The sequence below is a fragment of the Microcaecilia unicolor genome, chromosome 2 (genome assembly GCF_901765095.1).
Source record: "Microcaecilia unicolor chromosome 2, aMicUni1.1, whole genome shotgun sequence".
Lineage (NCBI taxonomy): Eukaryota > Metazoa > Chordata > Amphibia > Gymnophiona > Siphonopidae > Microcaecilia > Microcaecilia unicolor.
The window spans coordinates 462976937-462997885 of NC_044032.1; the positions used below are offsets into that span (position 1 = coordinate 462976937).

At 44.0% G+C, this 20949-nt stretch overlaps 1 protein-coding gene across 1 annotated transcript in view; it reads right to left on the bottom strand.

The window, feature by feature from the left end:
• ATRN (attractin) overlaps positions 1-20949 on the bottom strand; it is a 626429-nt gene that overhangs the window by 164277 nt on the left and 441203 nt on the right. Inside the window, 3 exon segments of the mRNA XM_030190990.1 lie at positions 4453-4610; positions 10536-10614; positions 20386-20480. Coding sequence (XP_030046850.1) covers positions 4453-4610; positions 10536-10614; positions 20386-20480 — 332 coding nt within the window.

Consider the following 20949-nt stretch of genomic DNA (forward strand, 5'->3'; position numbering starts at 1 on the left):
TGCAACAGGCCTCGCTCCGCTGACAGCCGCAGAGGGCCGTCCACTGAGAATCTGATCAAGTCCGCATACCAGGGACGTCTGGGCCAGTCCAGACCCACCAGGATTATCCGGCCCGGATGCTTTGCCACCCGGCCTAGCACCCTGTCCAACATGGGCCAGGGCGGGAACACATAGAAGAGCTCCTGTGTCGGCCACTGTTGGAGAAGAGCATCTACTCCCAGAGATCGGGGGTCCCCGTCCTCTGCTGAAAAAGCGCGGCACTTGACAATTGGCCGATGACGCCATCAGATCTAGGCTCGGCTGGCCCCAGCGCTTCGTGATGTCCAAGAACGCCTGAGCAGATAGCTGCCACTCTCCGGGATCCAAGGTATGGCGACTGAGAAAGTCCGCCTTGACATTCATGACTCCGGCAATGTGGGCCGCCGACAGCTGTTCCAGGTTCGCTTCCGCCCACTGGCATAGATTCAGGGCCTCCTTGGCTAGAGGGGCGCTCTTGGTACCTCCCTGATGATTGACATAGGCCACAGCCGTGACATTGTCCGACAGGACCCGTACTGGCTTCGCTGCCAGTACCGGGAGAAACTCCAAAAGCGCCAACCGAATGGCTCTGAGTTCCAGGAGGTTGATAGGCCACTTTGCCTCTGCAGGAGACCAGAGCCCCTGCGCTGTCCTTCCCAAGCAGTGGGCTCCCCAGCCCGACAACGAGGCGTCCGTCGTGACGACAACCCACTCCGGGGTCAAAAGAGGCATTCCTGCGGACAGCTTGTCTGGCCTCGGCCACCAGCTCAGCGCCTTGCGCACCGCTGGATCCAAGGGAAGGCGCACAGCATAATCCTCCGACACTGGAGTCCAGCGCTGCAGCAGAGAGTGCTGTAGAGGTCTCATATGGGCCCTGGCCCAGGGCACTATTTCCATCGTGGCTGTCATAGAGCCCAACAGCTGCACATAGTCCCAAGCCCGAAGAGGAGAGGCTACTAGGAACTGGTCCACCTGAGCCTGAAGCTTGACAATCCGATTGTCTGGCAGGAACACTCTGCCCACTTGGGTGTCGAACCGAACTCCCAGATACTCCAGGGACTGAGTCGGGCGCAGCTGGCTTTTCTCCCAGTTGATGATCCACCCCAGGGAGCTCAAAAGAGCAATCACCCAGTCTGAAGCTCTGCCGCACTCTGCATAAGAGGGGGCTCGGATCAACCAGTCGTCCAGATAAGGATGGACTTGTACTCCTTCCTTGCGTAGGAAGGCCGCGATGACCACCATTACTTTGGAGAAGGTCCGCGGAGCAGTAGCCAACCCGAACGGGAGGGCTCTGAACTGGAAGTGTCGGCCCAGGACTGCAAAACGCAGAAAGCGTTGATGAGGAGGCCAGATGGGAATATGCAAGTAAGCTTCCTTGATGTCCAAGGATGCCAGGAACTCCCCTGCCTTCACTGCCGCTATAACAGAGCGGAGAGTCTCCATTCGGAAGTGCCGAACATTCAAGGCCCGACTGACCCCTTTGAGGTCGAGCATAGGCCGTACAGAACCTCCTTTCTTTGGCACCACAAAGTAAATGGAGTAACGTCCCTTGCCAAGCTGATCTTCTGGCACCGGAACGACCGCACTCAGGCGGATCAGATTGTTCAAAGACTGCTGCACTGCCACAGCTTTGACCGGAGACTTGCAGGGAGAGTGCACAAACCCGTCTCTTAAGGGTCGGCAGAACTCTAGCTTGTACCCGTCTCTGATGACTTCCAGCACCCAAGCGTCTGAAATTACCCTGGTCCACTCGCCCAGAAACGAGGATAGGCGTCCCCCAATCTGCTCTGGGCCATGGACCAGGGCCCCGTCATTGGGTAAGAGACCCTGGGGGAGGGCCGGAGGACGCACCTCCGGGACGGTGGTCTCTGCGAAAGGAATACTGCTTGGGGGAGAAGTTCCTTTTGAAGGAAGAGGGGGCAGAGGAGCCCGACTTGCCCGAGCGATACCGACAGGCTTCCTGAAACCGTCATTTGGAGGAACCGGGGCGGGCACCAATAGCCCGAGCCCTGACCTCCGGTAACCTCTTGCCCTTAGACGTGCCGAGATCGGTTACAATCTTGTCCAGCTCGACCCCAAAGAGCAGCTTGCCTTTAAAAGGCAACTTAGCCAGGCGAGACTTAGAGGCGTGGTCAGCAGACCAATGCTTCAGCCAAAGCCAGTGCCGTGCAGAGACTGTCTGAGCCATACCTTTAGCTGAGGCTCTCAAGACATCATACAGCAAGTCTGCCAAGTATGCCGAGCCCGATTCCAGGGCCGGCCAATCAGCCCTCAAGGAAGGATCCGAGGGGGAAGCCCGCTGCACAATCGTCAGGCACGCCCTGGCCATATAGGAGCCACAAACTGAGGCCTGCAAACTTAAAGCAGCTGCCTCGAAGGACGACTTTAAGGCCGCCTCCAATCTTCTGTCTTGGGCGTCCTTTAGGGCTGTGCCACCTTCCACCAGCAACGCCGTTTTCTTAGTCACCGCAGTGATTAACGAATCCACGGTAGGCCAAAGAAAGGCCTCCCGTTCACCTTCAGGCAGAGGATAGAGGCGGGACATAGCCCTAGCCACTTTAAGGCTCGCTTCTGGGACATCCCATTGAGCCAAAATCAAGGTGTGCATGGCTTCATGCACGTGGAAGGTTCTAGGTGGGCGCTTCGTCCCCAGCATAATGGCAGAGCCAGCAGAGGCTGAGGGATAGACGTCCTCCAGAGAGGAAATCTTCAAAATGCTCATGGCCTGCACTAACAGGTTGGGCAAATCCTCTGAGCGAAAGAACCGCGCTGCAGAGGGGTCATCCGCTCCATCCGAGCGGGAATTCGTCTCCTCCAAGGAATCCCCAAAGGACCGTTGGGAGAACTCAGATACGCTGCCCTCATCTACATCAGAGGAGACAGAGTCCTCTAGGGCCTGGAAATCCACCCGAGGGTGTTTGCTTCCGGAGGCCTCAACCCCTTTATCAGACAGGGGAACAGGGGCAGCGTTTTGCATAAGAAAAGCCTGATGCAGCAGCAAAATGAACTCAGGGGAGAAACCCCCCCAGACTGTGCACTTCTGCAGCCTGGGCCACGGCCCTAGACGCACCCTCAACCAGCACTTGCAAGAGCGGGGGAGAAACATGCTGCGCATCCAAAATGGCGTCCGGTGCGAAACTCCGAGGAGCCACGCGGGAAAAACGGCACTTAACTTTTGCCGCTTTCTTGCCGTCGCCCGAATCAAGGGCGACCATATCATTAACGTCTCCCACCTCGAGGGCGGCCCAAGAAGAAGCCGTCCGAGCAGAGTGGCCGGCCAAAATGGGGGGGGGGGGGGGGGGGGGGGTGGGGCAAGCAGCGGGGATGGGCGCTTATGGCGGGAAAAACCGCCGCACCGGTGGAAGAACCGGGACACTGACCGGACTCCAAACTGACGCCCAAAAAAGGCGATTCAGGCTTGAAACCTCCGCATCCCCCTAGACGTGCACTCGCGGTCCGGGGAGTGATTCTTCGCGCCCTCGCCCTCCGACGCCATAAGCCACGTGGAGATCGATCGGGGAACCCCCTGCCCGCTACAAAAGGTAAAAATTACCTGCTTCTCACTCTGAGCTGTAACAAACTGGTGTCCCAATGAGCAGCTGCAATAAAAGCTGATATAAACGTTGAAATAAACGCCCTTAAAGGACGTTCAAAATTTTATTTTTTTTAACGGAGCCAGCGGGAGGGGGGAGAAAAGGAGGGACCTGGCACCACCAGGTTTGCACTTGCTCAGAAGAGCCCTCAACCCCAGGTACTCACAAAACCTAAGGATTAGGCTTGGAGACCTAGCCAGAGCTGCTGCTGTGTGTGACCACCACCTGCTGAGATAGAGAACATACTGAGGAGGTTTCCGGCAGCACATGACCACATATAGGGAGGCAAAAGGATTGCTCTCTATCTCCACCGCTGGTAGATGGACACAACCCACCAGTCTATGGATTGATCAGCATGATGATATGGAATCTGTGAATATGCATTCCTGATTGGTACACATATGTGAAACAAATCAGGGGGAAAGGGCTCAAATTGAATATTTTTGTCCTGTGCACATCCCTAAAAAATGAGACAGATCGACTGACTGTAGTAATAGGTATCACTTGATGAAAAACATGGATTAAAATAGAAGGGGGTCAGAAAAATTGAGACAACACAACAAATATTGAGAAGAAAAAGAACAAATTATTATCAGGAAAAAGATCCACAAGATGCATTTTAAATCTGAGAAAATATCTCTATGACATCCTCTGTGGCTGTTTATTTTATTTAATAAACTATATGTTAGGAAAACATCAGATATAAATACAATTGTTGTACTCAAATTGACAGATACCTGTTTTTTGCTGCATTAGACTGATTTATTTATTCTATATAAACCTATGTAACACACAATAAAATCAAAGTATCAGTATGTTTTAAACCAACCGTAGATCTTACCTGTATTTTAATTGGCCAGGTGAAATTGCTGACATATACAAAAAAAGTGATGTTTGGGTTATTGCGGAAATCAAATTTTTCATTGGAGAAGCTGTCTTTGTATTCTTTAACATTGGTCTTAGAAACAACTGGGATCTCTTCTCCAGCTTGTGTACCAGCTGTAAGGTAGGAAATCATCACAAAGATTGGATTCATATTTACCACTATTAGATGTTATCTGTAACAGACTATTAAGTTTCAGTTCTTTTGTCAAGTGCATGCATGTCCTAGAATATATTTGGTATAAAATAATTATAAAGATGACGATGTCAGGAAGACATTACTATTAACGTATTAAAGTAGAAACTGGACTAGCAGTGCTATAAAGGAAGGGCATCAGAGGTTTGGAATTAGTAGTGGGTGAGAAAACTTTACTAGGCCTCTTCTCAAGACTCGAACTGTTCTGCACTAACTAGATGAGAACCACACTGACATTTGAAAAAAAAAAAAACCTGACATATCAACACAACCACTTTTCTGAACACAAGTTTGAGAATCTTATTCAGTAATGTTTCAGTATTGTATAAAACTATGTTTGGGGGGGGGGGTGGGGGGGTCACCCAAATCATCCAAGTTAGGATATGTAATAATATAAGCATCTAAATGGGAGAGGGAGGGGCTCTGAATAATAGTGTGGTCACATCGTATTCAAAACCAGAAAGGTATATTCTGGAATAATCTAAGAACAATTATTTAATTTTAAAATTTACTTATCACCAATACAGGTCACAATCAGATCTAATTTACAAATAACACAAAAGCATGAAAAATATAAAGAAACTCCAGTTATTTACAGGAAAGAACATTCATTGTAAAAATCATTCATCCAACCATCTCAACAACAATGTACAAAGGTACGTTATCTCCTGCCATCCATTGTCACCGTAACTCCAAAAGCTTTTCAAAATAAATAGGTCTTCAATTTAGAAGCTGCAAACTGTGAATAGCGAACTATTATAAATGATACAAGAATAAAATCAGTGGCTCAAACACAATCACTTTCCAAATGTAAATGTAGTAAAATGTCATTAAAATGGTCTCAGAAATGAAAGGGGGGGGGGGGGGTTGGGATTTGATATATTGCCTTTCTGTGGTTACAAAGTGATTCTAAAACATTAGATATAGGAACTTACTTTAATATACTTAGGGCAATGGAGGATTAAGTGACTTACAAGGAGCTGCCGTGGGAATTGAACCCAGTTCCTATGGTTCTCTTTTGGAGTGGGCCAAAAAGGATTTTATTAGCGAACTGCAAATTCATGAATAGAAACCTATTTTAACTGTGTAATATTGGGAAGGGTATATTTAATGATTAAATATACTTTCTTTGCCCTAGGCAGTGAAGTGCTCACCCCACCCATAAGCCCACATCAGCTAGCATTTTGATTACACTCCGAGTCACTCAGTACACATTACATGACACATTCAAATTAAAAATGTATTTTTATTTTACCTGGGCAGCTGCTTGCTGGTGCAGAACACTGTGCTAGTGTGCTGGCTCCTGTACCTGTTGTGTGGGGCCGTGGGGAGTGCTGGCTCAGCTGCTGTGATTGTGAGTTTCGTGAAGACTAACATCATTTAGACCCGGCTGCCAGGCACATTGTGGAGGAGCCGCACCAGCGACACAGCCGGAAACCTTTCCCATGCGCACTGCGGCACTATTTTCCCATGCGCAATGCGGGAGCAAGGCAATGTAGCTGAACTCAGCTTAGCAAAATAATAAACAAACCAGAGTGGTGCCGTGGGACAGGATGGAGTTAGCGCGAGAGCCAAGAGCGGGCGCGGGATGGCAGGTGCAGCACTAGCCTTCCAAAACTAAAAACATTTAACAGGAAGGAGGAGGAGCCGAGTAGACCGAGAGAGCAGATAAGCGCTGACTACCTAAAAGCAGGTGGGAGGTGGCTGAGCCTCGACAGCAAAAAGGCTATGGCAGTGTGGCTGTGCATTTTTTGGCACTTAAACTTGGTGGGTTTGAGCTGAGATTGGGTAGGCCTGGGCCCACCCAGGCCCACCCATAGCTACGCCCCTGGTCGGAAAGCACTGAAGTCTCCACAGATCCTGGCAAGCTACAACTTGTTCCAGGATCAGGATGAACCATATCTGCCTCAACCAGAACAGGGCAATGAAAATCATAGATCCTCTATCTTGCTTGAGTTTAAGGAGAGTTTCTGCTATGACAGATGTTAGAGGTTATGCATACAAAAGTACATGCATATAATATATGCAAACCACTGATGTTACCACAGAAAGGCAGTATATCATATCCATTACCCTTTACTCTTCCCCCCAATTAAGGAAAAAGGCATCCAAGGCTGGGTGATTCATGTCTGGAAAAGTAGTGGGGGACATTGTGGTTCAGGTGAATAGCTAAAAGGTCTACTGAGGGGGTAATCCCACTCTCAGAAGTTCTCCTGGGCTTTGCCCATGTTCAGTGACCGCTCGTGTGATTGTATGATCTCAGAAGTTCTCCATGTTCAGTGACCACTCGTGTGATGTATGATCTGACTCAGGGGGTGATGCATTAAACTTACCGGGCCAGCCGGTTTAGCGAGCACATTATTTAGTGGGAGCTGCACAAAGGGCTTTTTCTCGCTTGCGGCAGAAGACAATAGAAATGGTATGCTAATGCATTTAAATGAGCTTATCAGTATTCAAATGTGCATTCCGAGAGATGCACAGTCATTTTCTGATGAATGCACAGAACCAGCCCCTACCTTTTATGAGGACATTTTTAACATGAGGTCAGAAGTTTGGGCAAATATGTGGCTCCGATAAAGAAAAGCAATGCACAATATGTGGAATTACACCTTTTTTTGCTATGTTGTTAAAATTACCCCTGAGAAGCTGTTGAAGATGGGGAAATGGGCCCCTGTTGGGTTCTGATGACTAAAAAGATAGTCATTTGTTTGTTTTTTTTTGCATAGCTTTTTAATTGCCTGTACTAAAAATTTTAAAAAGTGTTGGGGTTTTTGAGGACCGATAAAAGAATCCTAAGGTTCAAGCTGATGAATTTCTGAATGTCTGCATTGAGAAAGGTTGCCGAGGTCCTTTTTGCCAATTTTTTTTTTTAACAGAAAGACAGAAGAATAAATAATAATAAAGTTGAGCATTATATGAATTTATAGTGAATCCAATTAAAGTGGAATAAAGTGGAACAAATTATAACATATTTAACTTGGATCTGTACAGATCTGAAGTGTTTTAAATGGTCTGGGTTCATCTTCCTTTTTTTGTATTGCTCTGAGCACCCCTCCCATGGGTAGTGCCACATTCTCACCACTTCCTGGCCTCCCTACTTGTTATAACACAGTGTAACTTGACTGTCTGTCTGAACGAGGACAATTTGGTGCTGTAGCCAGTCTCTGAAAACCTTTAGTGTGTTCCATACAGCTCACAACTCTAAGAGGTTGATCTGGTGCTGTCTATCATGAGCACACTACTGACACTGGGTGTGGAGCCCATCTACATGAGCTCCCAGCCCAGGTTGGATGCATCTGTGGTTAGGGTCTTGTGAAGGGATGCGGGTGGGATTTGGAATAGAAGTCCCTTGCACAGATTGCTGCGAATCATACATCAAAGTGGAGAACTTAGAGTCCGAGACAGCCTCAAATGGAGGCATGCCATGGGTGAAACATGCACAGTTGAGGCCATGTGACCTACTAATCTCAAGATTTCCTGAGCTGATACTTGCTGGCTTTGACAAACTTGCAGTGATATAGTGATCAGGGTTTCAATGTCCTGTACTGAGAAAAAAGCTCTAGACTGAGATATGTCTAACAGGGCCCCTATGGTTTCCAATTCTTGAACTGGTTCCAGGTAGGATTTGGGGTAGTTGATGACAAACTCTAGTAGCTCCAGCACCCGAATAGTTCTGTGCATGGATTCTTGCACCTATTCCCCTGATGTGATTTTGAGCAGCCAATTCTCTAGATAGAAAAAAACAAGCACTCCCAGTCTGCGCAGCAATGTTGCACTATAACTAAACATTTTGTGAGAATCCTGGGAGCTGATGTGAAGTGGAAGGATGATCCATCATCTTAACTCACTAATTACTTTTAGAGATTCATATTTGCAAGTATCCTCTACTTAGAATCTCTGTTGCATGTTCTTGGTACACAACTATCTAAAACTCAATAATTGGCTAACAGGTAAATTTTCTTTCAATGATCACATAAAACAGCTTTCAAGATGTAGCAATGTATTATAATTAGTTGTAAAAAAAAAAAAAAAACCTTTGAGGTGCTATACTTGATTGGAATATCTAAACACAGAATCTCTTTGTAACAGAACTTTATCTTAAATCTGAGATCAGAGACCCTGCTATAAACCCTCAAAAAGAAACCTTCCAATCTGCTACATATACCACCTAAAATTTAATAAATCACCACACCGCTTCCATAGAAGAACATAATCAAAAAAGGGATGCCTCTTAAGAAACTGATTTTCAGAACTTGGCTACAAACATGTTGCATTCTAAAGATGTGAACATTTTAGTAATCCCTTCATTGAAATTTACTGAACTAGCATCTACTTGTTTAATGATGTTTTCCATAGTGGGTCCACAACTATGGAATTCAAAACCTAATGCTTTGCATTCAGAAAGTTACTTATTAAAATTCCAGAAAAAAAATGAATTTTTTAAAAATTTACTGAGCCTTTTAATTAGCTGTTTTATTGTTGAAAATATTTTAAAATTTAACAGTAGATTTTAGGGGTAATGAAATGTGTGAATGTGTTACATGAATGCAATTTTTTTTTGTGTAGAATGATTTAAATCAGCTTTGAGGTATACATTATTAATAAACTAATTTTTCATGATCCCTCTGATGTGTCTTCAGCATTTGATATGCTTTATAACCACATTTTGGGATAAGCCTGTAAGTAATTGGATGTGCTTGATATGTATTAGACTGTTTTCAATCCTTTTTAAACTGCAGTACTTGACACTTTAAAAGAGGAAAGGAAGCATCAGAATTGATGCCTATAAAGTCAGGGCTACCACAAGGTTTGTGTTTATTCCTGGTTTTATTCAAAATCTAATTATTTCTATTGCAGGTGCAGGGTTTTTTTTGTTTGTTTTGGAGTATGCTGAATCCCGGTGCCATGTTGAGAAGCCTATGTTACACAGTAAATTGTCAGCAGAGAGAGACCAACAGCCCATCGAGTCTAACCAGGAAGGTTGTTGAGATTGTGCCTAACGAGCAGTGCAGGTTAGCTCTACATGATTTCTTAAAAGTACTCAAGTAAATACATAGCTGAAATTCTCTGTGCTTGGTTTATATCCTCTTGTCTTTTAGGGATCCATTATGTATATCCCACTCATTAAATTTTAAGACTATTTTTACTTCCATCACCTCTTTCAATATGGCATTTCAGGCATCCAATACCCCTTTCCACGAAAACATATTTCCTAATGTTGCCTATAGGTTGTTAAAAAGGAATGTGAAGGAGAGGACTGTGGCAAACACATTATCCTACAAACCAAAATCATAACTTTTTTATTTTTTGTTTTAAGTATATTTTAGTATATTTGCCCATTCTGTTTTATTTGCAGTTTCAATATTTGTGTTTTATTGGTGGTATGTTCATATTTTAATAGATATAATCTGCTGAAAGGAGTGTCTCCTGGTTTGGCAGATTACAATTTTCCAAAAATACAGAACTTAAATAGAAGTACCAGAAAAGTCTGTTTATTAACCAAAACCTCTGCACAATGGTTGGGCCAGCCAGAGAACGTGTATTAAGAGACTGATTCAACCATCTTGCCATATGCTTGAAGAAAATAAAGGAGATTGGGACAAATCTCATTTAAATATGAATAGTCTACATACATTAAAAAATCCATTAAACTAAGAAACATTATCTAGAAACGGTGGCACCTAACAATGGCTCTAAATCAATTCCTCCATTGAGCTTTACTGGCCTGTTTAATTTATATTTATAACTCATATAATTACTAACAATATCCTGGACAAATGCAGAAAAAGTGTTTTGGGGTTTTTTTTTAAATTTTTTTTTAATTCAACAATTTTTATACATCTTACCTGCAAAACTTGTGGCCCAGGTAATATTTAGATTAAAGTTTTTAGAAGCATTGATGAACATATCCAGATCTCGATTTTGCTATTTAAAAAACAAAACAAATGTCTCTGTATGAACACTATTATAATTCCCTCAGTGCTTTGCAAAATAAAATTAATAAAAATTTGACACTATTATTCACAGCACTTTCCTCCAACATATCCAAAACATACATTTTGAACACATATACAACCAAATAAGTCTTTGGCAACAAAAAGCAGAAAGTGGTATTCTAGATTCAAAATCTGAATCTGACACTAAAAAAGAAACTAGTTTTAGGGAACATGAACACACATAGCGTGTTAAAAATCCTTAAGTCTGAAAATTATATTTTACAATCCAGCTTAACCAAAGTAGCTTTTTCTTCTGAAAGCACAACTGTGTCATGCTCATCTCTGGAAAAACAAAAGATCATAATTCTGAGCATCTGTAAACCTAATGCTACTTTTGTCTTGCATAGATACAGCTACGTTACTTACCTATAGCAGATGTTTTCCAAAGACAGCAGGCATATATAATCTCACATGTGGGTGATGTCATCCATGGAGCCCAGTATGAACACTTCCATAGTACACTGTCACTTTAAAATTCTGAGGCACTGTCCCACCTGACACTCGAGTGCAGGACCAACAGTAGAGTACTAAAGCTAGGAACACAGCTTCAATGGGAGGCAGGAGGGATGTGAGAATAAACACCTGCTGCCTCAGAGAACACCTGCTACAGGTAACTTAGCTTTCTCTGAGAACAAGAAGGCATAATATTCTCAAATGTGGGACTCACAACATAAAGTGAAGTTACTCACCTGTAGCAGGTGTTCTCCTAGGACAGGAAGCCAAGTATTATCCCAGATGGGTGACATCATCCGAAGGAGCCCAGTGTGGACACTGATTAGTTATGAGTAGAATATTTTAGTAGCATCCCTCTGCCCAACACAAGAGCATAGGCTCCTAATTCATGTATATAAATTAAGAATTCAACTCCAAGGGAAGGTGGGAGGGTATGTGAGAATACTAAACCTGCTTTCCTCTGAGAACATCTGCTACAGGTGAGTAATTTCGCGTTCTCAAAGGACAAGCAGGCCTTTGTAGTCTCACAGATGGGAATCACTTGCTACTATGCTCACTGAAAACAAATGAAAACTTCGAAACCTGGAACTCATTTACATACTAGTAGTTGTGGAGCTGCAGCCTGCAACAGAAAAGAACTGGGCTTTGGGGGGGGGGGGGGAAGAGACATCAAACAAATTGTGCAGAATGGTGTGATCAAACCGGCTGTCAAGTGGGGCATCTTGCTCAAGGCAGTAATGTGATGTTAATGTGTGGACAGATGACCACATTGCAGCTTTGCAAATCTCCTCTATGAAGGCTGATCTCGTGTGGGCTCACGTAGCCATGGCTCTGACATTATGAGCCTTGACATGATCCTCTAGAGTCAGACCAGCCTGGGCATAAGTAAAGCTGGTGCAACCCGCTAGCCAATTGGAAATTGTGCGTTTGCTGATGGCAACCCCCATCCCGTGTGGGTCAAAAAACACAAAAAGCTGGGTGGTCTGTGGGCTTTAGTCAGCTCCAAAGAGAAGGCTAAGGCTTGCTTGCAGTTCAAGGTATGCAGTACACACTCGCTGTGATGGGCATGTGATTTGGGGAAAAATGCCGCAAGAACAATTGAATGATTAAGATGGAACTCCAACAATTTTATTCTTTATTTATTCAAACTACATACAATATATTCATGTTTATTTTTTGTGCAGATTGATCGAGACCCCTGAGGCAGGCCTTAGGGCTGAAACACAGCTGTGTTGGGTCGGTTTCTAGTATTTCTAATAAAACATTTTTTTGGTATCCTCCTTGGATTGTCCCTTTTGCTTATGTCTCACGGTTTCGTGAGGTTTTTTTACCTCCTTTTTTTTTGCTTTATTTTTATTGAACTCCAACACTACCTTAGGAAGGGTGCATACAGAGAACTACTCTATTGTGGGGAAACTTAGTGTAAGCTGAATCAGCTACTAGGGATTAAATCTCAATGACCCTGCAAGCTGATGTGACTGCCACCAAAAATACAACTTTCCAAGTCAAATACTTCAGATGACAGGAATCAAGTGGCTCAAAAGGACCTTTTATCAGCTGGGTGAAGACAATGTTGAGATCCTATCACATGGTTTAAAGTATGACAGGGGGTTTTGTTAATAACACATCTTGCATGAAGCAAACAACTAGAGGCTGTACAGAGATGGGTTTACCTCCTACACAGTGATAAGCAGCACATATTGCACTGAGGTGAACCCTTACAGAGCTGATTTTTAAACCAGACTCAGAAAGGTATAGAAGGTATTCAAAGCAGTTTTTGTGTAGGGTAGGTAAAGGGGGATCTAAGTCTCGCCTTCAAATAAGACAGCAAACCTCCTACATTTCAAACAGTAACACCTGTTAGTGGAATCTTTCTTGAAACCAACAAGATACAGGAGACATCCTCCAACAGATCCAAGGACTTGAATTCTACACCCTCAACATCCAAGCCATGAGGGCCAAGGATTGGAGGCTGGTATGCAGAAGAGTCCCCTTGTTCTGCATAACGAGTCGGAAAACACTCCAATCTCAACAGATCTTCAGAAAGATAACCCAGAAGTAGATAGAACCAGATCTGCCACTGCCATAAGCGCGATAAGATCATAGTTCCACAGTCTTGCTGCAGTTTAAGCGAAATCCGCGCTATGAGAGGAATTTGAGGATACACATACAGCAGGCCTTCTCCTCAATACAGGAGAAAAGCATTGGATGCTAAATGGTTATTTAAACATTGTCTGGTGCTTAACACTGAAAAAAACAGTTGTTCTGTGGCTCACAAGGACTCCCTCCCCCCCCCCCCCCCCCCCCCCCCCCCCCAGCTACTCCTATCTCACTTTTTGGCTCAATTATTCCTGTATCTAGTTTTCGCTACCTAGGAATTAACTGTTTCAGCAATTCATTTCTTCCCCAAATCCCACAGTTACCCAAAAGCTTGTTTTTTTTCCCTTCGTCAATTGTGCACTGTCGCCACCTTTTCAACACTAACCACTTTCATGCCTTCACCCTCTCACTGTTTACTGCTTGTCTCAATTACTGTAATGTCATATATGCAAGCCTATCTCATTCAGCTATGAAAAAACTACAATCCTTCCAGAACATTTCGATCAAATTACTTTGTCATGCCCCCAGCATTCAGACTGCTTAAACATTATCACTGGCTCCCAGTCAAAAAAAGTATAACATATAAAATAGCTCTTCTCACTTCAAAGCACTAAGAAATGGCCTCCCGGACTATATTTCAGGCTTGACCATCTCCTATCCCCACCTAGAATTCTGCGTTCCATCAACGACCATTGACTCATCCTTCCCAGCCCCTAGAGTGCACACTACGAATCCACAAGAAGCACTGCATTTTTTCTCCTTTCTCCTTTTACCTGGAGTTTGATCCCTATTCACCTCCATAGCAATCTCTCTTTAAACTCAATTTAAAAACTTCTCTTTAAACAGGCTTTCGGGGACATAGGGTGATGGACCAGCCAGCATAGGATTTTTGTTTGTAATGTTCCAACTACCCTACTTTTCCTGTTTTTAAGCATGAATGAATATCTTTTCTATTTATGTCGCTCCTTTCCTTTGTCCTATTAACATATTTTGTAATTTTTATGTAAACTGCTCTGCACTGGCAGTTAGAGTGGTATAACAAGTATTAATAAACAGTCTGCTGTGTGATCTGAGTCTGGAGCTGAATTAAGGAACCTTGTTGACTTGAGTGGAAAAAGATCCATCAAGAGGGTGCCCCACTTTCAGAAGATCTTGTGGGCTACGTCAGTATTGACAGACCACTTGTGAAGTTGCAGAATCCTGCTCAGTCTGACCGTAAGGCAGTTGTCTTTTCCTGATAGATATGTGGCTCGAAGTTCCATTCCATGTGAGAGGGCTCACTGCTTCATCCCCAAATACAAGGGGTAGGATCCCATACTCCCCTACTTGATTACACAGAACATTGCAGCCTGGTTGTCTTCATGGATCAGAATAATTTGGTTCTGTAGCCAACCTCTGAAGGCCTTTTGAGCATTACAAATAGCTCTCAGCTCAAGGAGAGCCATACTGGATCAGACCAATGGTCCATCTAGCCCAGTATCCTGTTTTCCAAACAGTAGCTAAGCCAGGTCACAAGTACATGGCAGAAACCCAAAACGTAGCAACACTCCATACTACAAATCCCAGGGAAAGCAGTTGCTTCCCATGTCTGTCTCAACAGCAAACTATAGACTTTTCCTCTAGTAATTTGTCCAAACTTCTTTTAAACCCAGATATGCTAACTGCCGTTACCACATCCTCCGGCAAAGAGTTGCACAGCTTAACTATTCGTTGAGTGAAAAAAAATTTCCTCCTATTTATTTTAAAAGTATTTCCATGTAACTTCATTGAGTGTCCCCTAGTCTTTGTACTTTTGGAATGAGTAAAAAAATCTATTTACTTCTACTCGTTCTACACCATTCAGGATATTGTAGACCTCAATTATATCTCCCATCATCTGTCTCTTTTCCAAGCTGAAGAACCCTAACCTCTTTAGCCTTTCCTCATATGAGAGCAGTTCCATCCCCTTTTATCATTTTGGTTGCTCTTCTTTGAAGCTTTTCTAATTCCACTATATATTTTTGAGATACAGCAACCAGAACTAAACACAATACTCAAGGTGAGAACGCACCATGGAGCAATATATTATAGTATTTTCGGTCTTATACACCATCCCTTTCCTAATAATTCCTAGTATCCTGTTTGCTTTTTTTGGCTGCCGCCACACATTGAGCAGAAGATTTCAGAATATTAACTACAAAACACAGATCTTTTTCTTGAGCAATGACCCCCAAGATGGACCCTAGCATCAGGTAACTACAATTCAGATTCTTTCCAATGTGCAACACCTTGCATTTGTCCACATTAAATATCATTTTGCCACCTGGATGCCAACAGGCTTATTTTCGAAAGAGAAGGATGCCCATCTTTCGACACAAATCGGAAGATGGGAGTTCTTCTCACAGCATCGACCAAATCGGCATAATCGAAAGCCGATTTTGGGCGTCCCCAACTGCTTTCCGTCACGGGGACGACCAAAGTTCCCGGGGGCACGTCGCAGGTGTAGCGAAGGCAGGACTTGGGCATGCCTAACACATGGGCATCGACCCATAATGGAAAAAAAAAAAAAAAAAGGGCGTCCCTGACAAGCATTTGGACAACTTTACCTGGTCCAGTTTTTCTTACAACCAAGGCACAAAAAGGTGTCCGAACTGACCAGATGACCACCGGAGGGAATCGGGGATGACCTCCCCCCCCTCTTACTCCTCCAGTGGTCAACAACCCTCCCACTCCCAAAAATGAACTTTAAAAATATTTTGTGCCAGCCTCTATGCCAGCCTCAAATGTCATACTCAGGTCCATCACACCAGTATGCAGGTCCCTGGAGCAGTTTTAGTGGGTGCAGTGCACTTCAGGCAGGAGGACCCAGGCCCATCCCATCCCCCCCCCCCCCCGTTAAACTTGTGGTGGTAAATGTGAGCCCTCCAAAACCCACCAGAAACCCACTGTACCCACATCTAGGTGCCCCACTTCACCCCTTAGGGCTATTGTAGCGGTGTACAGTTGTGGGTAAAGGGTTTTAGAGGGGGTTGGGGGGCTCAGCACACAAGGTAAGGGAGCTATGCACCTGGGAGCTTTTTCTGAAGTCCACTACAGTGCCCCCTAGGGTGCCTGGTTGGTGTCCTGGCATGTCAGGGGGACCAGTGCACTATAAATGCTGGCTCCTCCCACGACCAAAGGACTTGCATTTAGTCGTTTATGAGATGGACGTCCTTACTTTCCATTATCGCCAAAAATTAGAAACGACCAAGTCTAAGGACGACCATCTCTAGGGACAACCTAAATGTCAAGATTTGGGACTCCCCAACCATATTATCGAAACGAAAGATGGACGCCCCATCTTGTTTCGATAATACGGGTTTCCCTGCCCCTTCGCCGGGACGTCCTGCAAGGACGTCCTCAGGAAAACTTGGGCGCCCCTTTCGATTATGCCTCTCCAAGTCTTCCAATTTCCTAAGATCTTCCTTCAATATTTTACAGTCTGCACGTGTTTTACAACCATGAATTGTTTTGTATCATCTGCAAATTTGATCACCTCACTCATCGTTCCAATTTCCATATCATTTATAAATATGTAAAATAGCACTGGTCCCAGTACAGATCACCGTGGCACGACACTGTTCACCCTCCATTGAGAGAAATGATCATTTAACCCTAGCCTCTATTTTCTGTCCAATAACCAACTCCTAATCCACATCAGAACCTTGTCTCCTAACGTATGACCCTTTAATTTTCTCAGGAGTCTCATGAGGAACTTTATCAAAAGCCTTCTGAAAATCAAGATACACTACATCAACGGGCTCACCTTTATCCACATGTTTATTCAGGTCTTCAAATAAATGAAGAAAATTGGTGAGGCAAGACTTCCCTCAACTGAACCCATGCTGACTCTGTCCCATTAAACCACATTTGTCTATGTGTTCTGTAATTTTATTCTTTATAATAGTTTCCACTATTTTCCCTGGCACCGACATCAGACTTACCGGTCTATAATTTCCCGGATCACCCCTAAAACCCTTTTAAAGAAATCGGCATCATATTGCCCACCCTCCAATCTTCTGGTAATACGGATGATTTTAACAACAGATTACATATTACTAACAGTAGATCAGCAATTTTGAGTACCCTTGGATGTATGCCATCCGGTCCAGGCGATTTACTATTCAATTTGTCAATTTGGCTCAGTACATCTTCCAGGTTCACCAAGATTTCTTTCAGTACCTCCGCATCATCACCCTTCAAAACTATTTTCCGTATAGGCAGATCTCTTACGTCTTCTTCTTTTAACAAAGAAGCAAAGAAATCATTCAGTTTCTCTGGTACGGTCTTGTCCTCCCTGAGCACCCCATTTGCTCATTTGTGATCTAACGGTCCCACGGATTCCCTCGCAAGCTTTCTGCTTCTGTTGTACCTGAAAAAGTTGTTACTTTGAGTTTAGCCTCTGTGGCAAGTTTCTCTTCATATTCTCTTTTAGCCTTCTTTATTAATGATTTGCATTTGACTTGCCAGTGCTTATGTTGCTTCTTATTTTCTTCATTTGCATCCTTTTTCCATTCTTTGAAGGACACTCTTTTGGCTGTAAAGGCCTCTTTTACTTTACCTTTTAATCATGCTGGCTGACATTTTCTCTTCTTTGCACCTGATTTAGGGCTAGATGCACTAATCAATCGTTAGAGCCCTTCCTTTACCGATTCCCTTAGCGAATCGGTAAGGAGCGGGCATGCAGCAAAGAATAGGAATGCAAATGAGCTGCTCATTGTAGCTCACTTGCATTCTCTATTCCATCGTTAAACAGTCAGCCAATCGGCTGGTGGAGCATGCGCAGAGCTGCCAAGCGTTATGCTGGCTGCTCTGCGCATGTCAAGGACGTCCTTTATGGACGTCCTTCACTATAAAAAAAACTCCCTCTAAAAAGACGTTCTTTTTACAGGCTACAAGCTAATGTACAGTTCAGAGGCAAGAGAATAAAAACTAATCTGATACGGAGGAGTCTTCCAGCCCAGAAAATCGGGACGTGAGAGGACACAAATCAAAACTTTTTGGACGTCCCTCCCTCCAGGTCTCTCTCAGCCAATCACAGCGCGTTTAGCTGATACTGGTAACAGCTAAACGCGCTGGGATTGGCTGAGAGAGACCTGGAGCTGATCAGTTATGCTATTACTTACTTGTTCTGGAGTGCTGTATTTTGTTATGCTGTTTTGATAAATGTTCAATAAAGACTTCATACAACTTAAAAAAGTGGAAAAAAAATCCAAGTGCTTGTCCTTTTTTGTGGCATAGAGTTCAATATCGGACAGTCTCGATGTTGCATCGGTGCACCCAATGTCAATGCGGATGCCAATGCAGGTTCCATGTCCAGTGCCAATCCCCTGCCATGCTTGATGCCAAAGCAAAGCTTCACACACTGGACTCTGTGAGCTTTAAGTGTCCTCGTTTGAATGTTACAGAGAGAGGATTAGTACCCAATGTCAAAAGGTTTAATGGCATGGGGAGCTTGAATAGTTCTGAACTCAAAAATGCTCAATGCTTCCTGTCTAAAAGAAGGGATCAGAGGCTTCAAAGGCCAAAAAAATACAAATAAAAAAGTAATTGGAAAAAAAAATCAATAAATTGATAAAAATCAACAAAGAAAAAGAAAAATTAAGAGAAAAAAGTCCTGAAAAAGGGAAGGCACCAAATAGAAAAGTTTGACATGCTGAGGAAAGATTACAAATCAAACTTCTCTGCTTTGCAGAAACACTAGACTGCAGGTCCCATGTTCGAGCATTAGGCTGGAAAGTAACCACCCAGGCGTGGTGGAAGGCACTGCTTCAAAGTGGCAGTGCACTATGGCAGTGTCCACACTGGGTTCCGTGGATGACGTCACACACCTGTGAGAATATGCCAGTTTTCCTCGAGAAACAAATTTATCCTTCTAAGCCTACAATATTATTGACTGATTAGTAATCTAAGAGATATACCGTATTTTTCGGACTATAAGACGCACCGGACCATAAGACACACCTAGGTTTTAGAGGAGGGAAATAGGAAAATTTTTTTTTTGCTTTTTCCCTCCTCTAAAACCTAGGTGCTCCAGTGCGTCTTGTCCGAATCCCTCCCTCCAAGTTCGGGATTGCCCTCAGGGTTACCTCCTCCCCTCTCCCCGGCCCTGTCACCACCTCTCCCCTTACTCACGCGATCTTCTCTGGTGGTCTAGTGACGTCGGGGCAGGAAAGAGCCCCCTCTTTCCTGCCCAGCGCGCTGCTCTCCATCCTCCTGTATGCATTGCTGCCTGACTGTCTCGGCGAGATTCAAATGGCCGCCGAGAATGAAGTCTCGGCGGCCATTTTGAATCTCACCGAGACCGTCAGGCTGCATATATGAGGATGGAGAGCAGCGCCCCGTCACTGGACCACCAGGGAAGATCGCGTGAGTAAGGGGAGAAGTGGTGACAGGGCCGGGGGGAGGGCGATCCCGAACTCGGAGGGAGGGAGGGCGGGCGGCCTGCCAGCCAGCCAGATCTCTACCTTTGGACTATAAGACGCACCCCCCATTTTCCTCCCAAATTTGGGGGGAAAAAAGTGCGTCTTATAGTCCGAAAAATACGGTACATCTGTTACAATAGTTAGGCAAACATGCAAGTATCATAGGCAATATCCAAAGAAAGAAAAAAAAAAGCACATCTCATGTGAATATTTTTAGATACAGATTTGTGATGTCTTGCTATTATTCTCTCTCCATTAAAACAGACTAAAGCTTGCTCATACAATTCAAAGTGATTTACTGTACAGGATAACTTCAACTATTTGATCAAAATCAATATTGGAATGGCAATAAAAGAACCTTGTAGGGAGATTGCATGCCTATGGAGTTCCCCCTTTGTTAATCTGGGCAGGGTATTCACCTCAGAAAAAGTACCTGTGTAGTTTGTGCCTGCCATGAGGGAAGCACAAAGCGTCCAAAAGAACGTAAAATCCCCGACCTAATCCTCCCCTAGCAGCACCCTCTTCTGAAGTGCATAAGAGGATGGTGCAAACAAAATAGTGTGCAATCATTACGCATTCATTGTGGCACTTCATGTTTACCTAAGAAAAAAAGTTTATAACTTCCCCCTGAATGACTCGTAATAAATAAAATGAAAGAAAGGAAACAGAACTTAAACACAAAATGTTAATTTGGAGATACTTACTTCTTCAGGTGTTGCTACAAAATTTATTGCTGTGTAATAGCGATCATCCTCCTGAGACAGGCTAAAGGTGAACTGATAGTCAATAAGAAGAGTATCTGTATCAAAACACACAGAAAAAAATAACCCCAAGGAAAATTAGGGGGAATACAACATTATACAAAAATGGTAATAAAGAATTTTCTTTTACAAGGGGCAAACATTACAAAAGAAAAAAAGTTTTCAGATGGTAAATTTACTTTAACGCTTTAAAGCTGAATGAAGAGGGAGAAAGCAAGACTGAAGTGGATCAAGAACAGCTTGAGATGAAAGAAAGTCAAAAGTGGTGAAAAGCATGTTCAAGTATCTTGGATAGGAAATGGGGGAAGGGAGATCGGGCGATAGTTAGAATGACATCTATATCCATGTGCATCTTTTCTCTTCCCTCCTCTCCATCCATGTCTAGCATTTCTTCTCTCTCTCCTGCCTCCCCTGCCCTCCATCTATGTCCAGCAATTCTACTTTCTCCCCTGCTCTCCCCTCCATCCATGTCCAGTAATTCTCCTTTCTCCCCTCCATTCATATCCA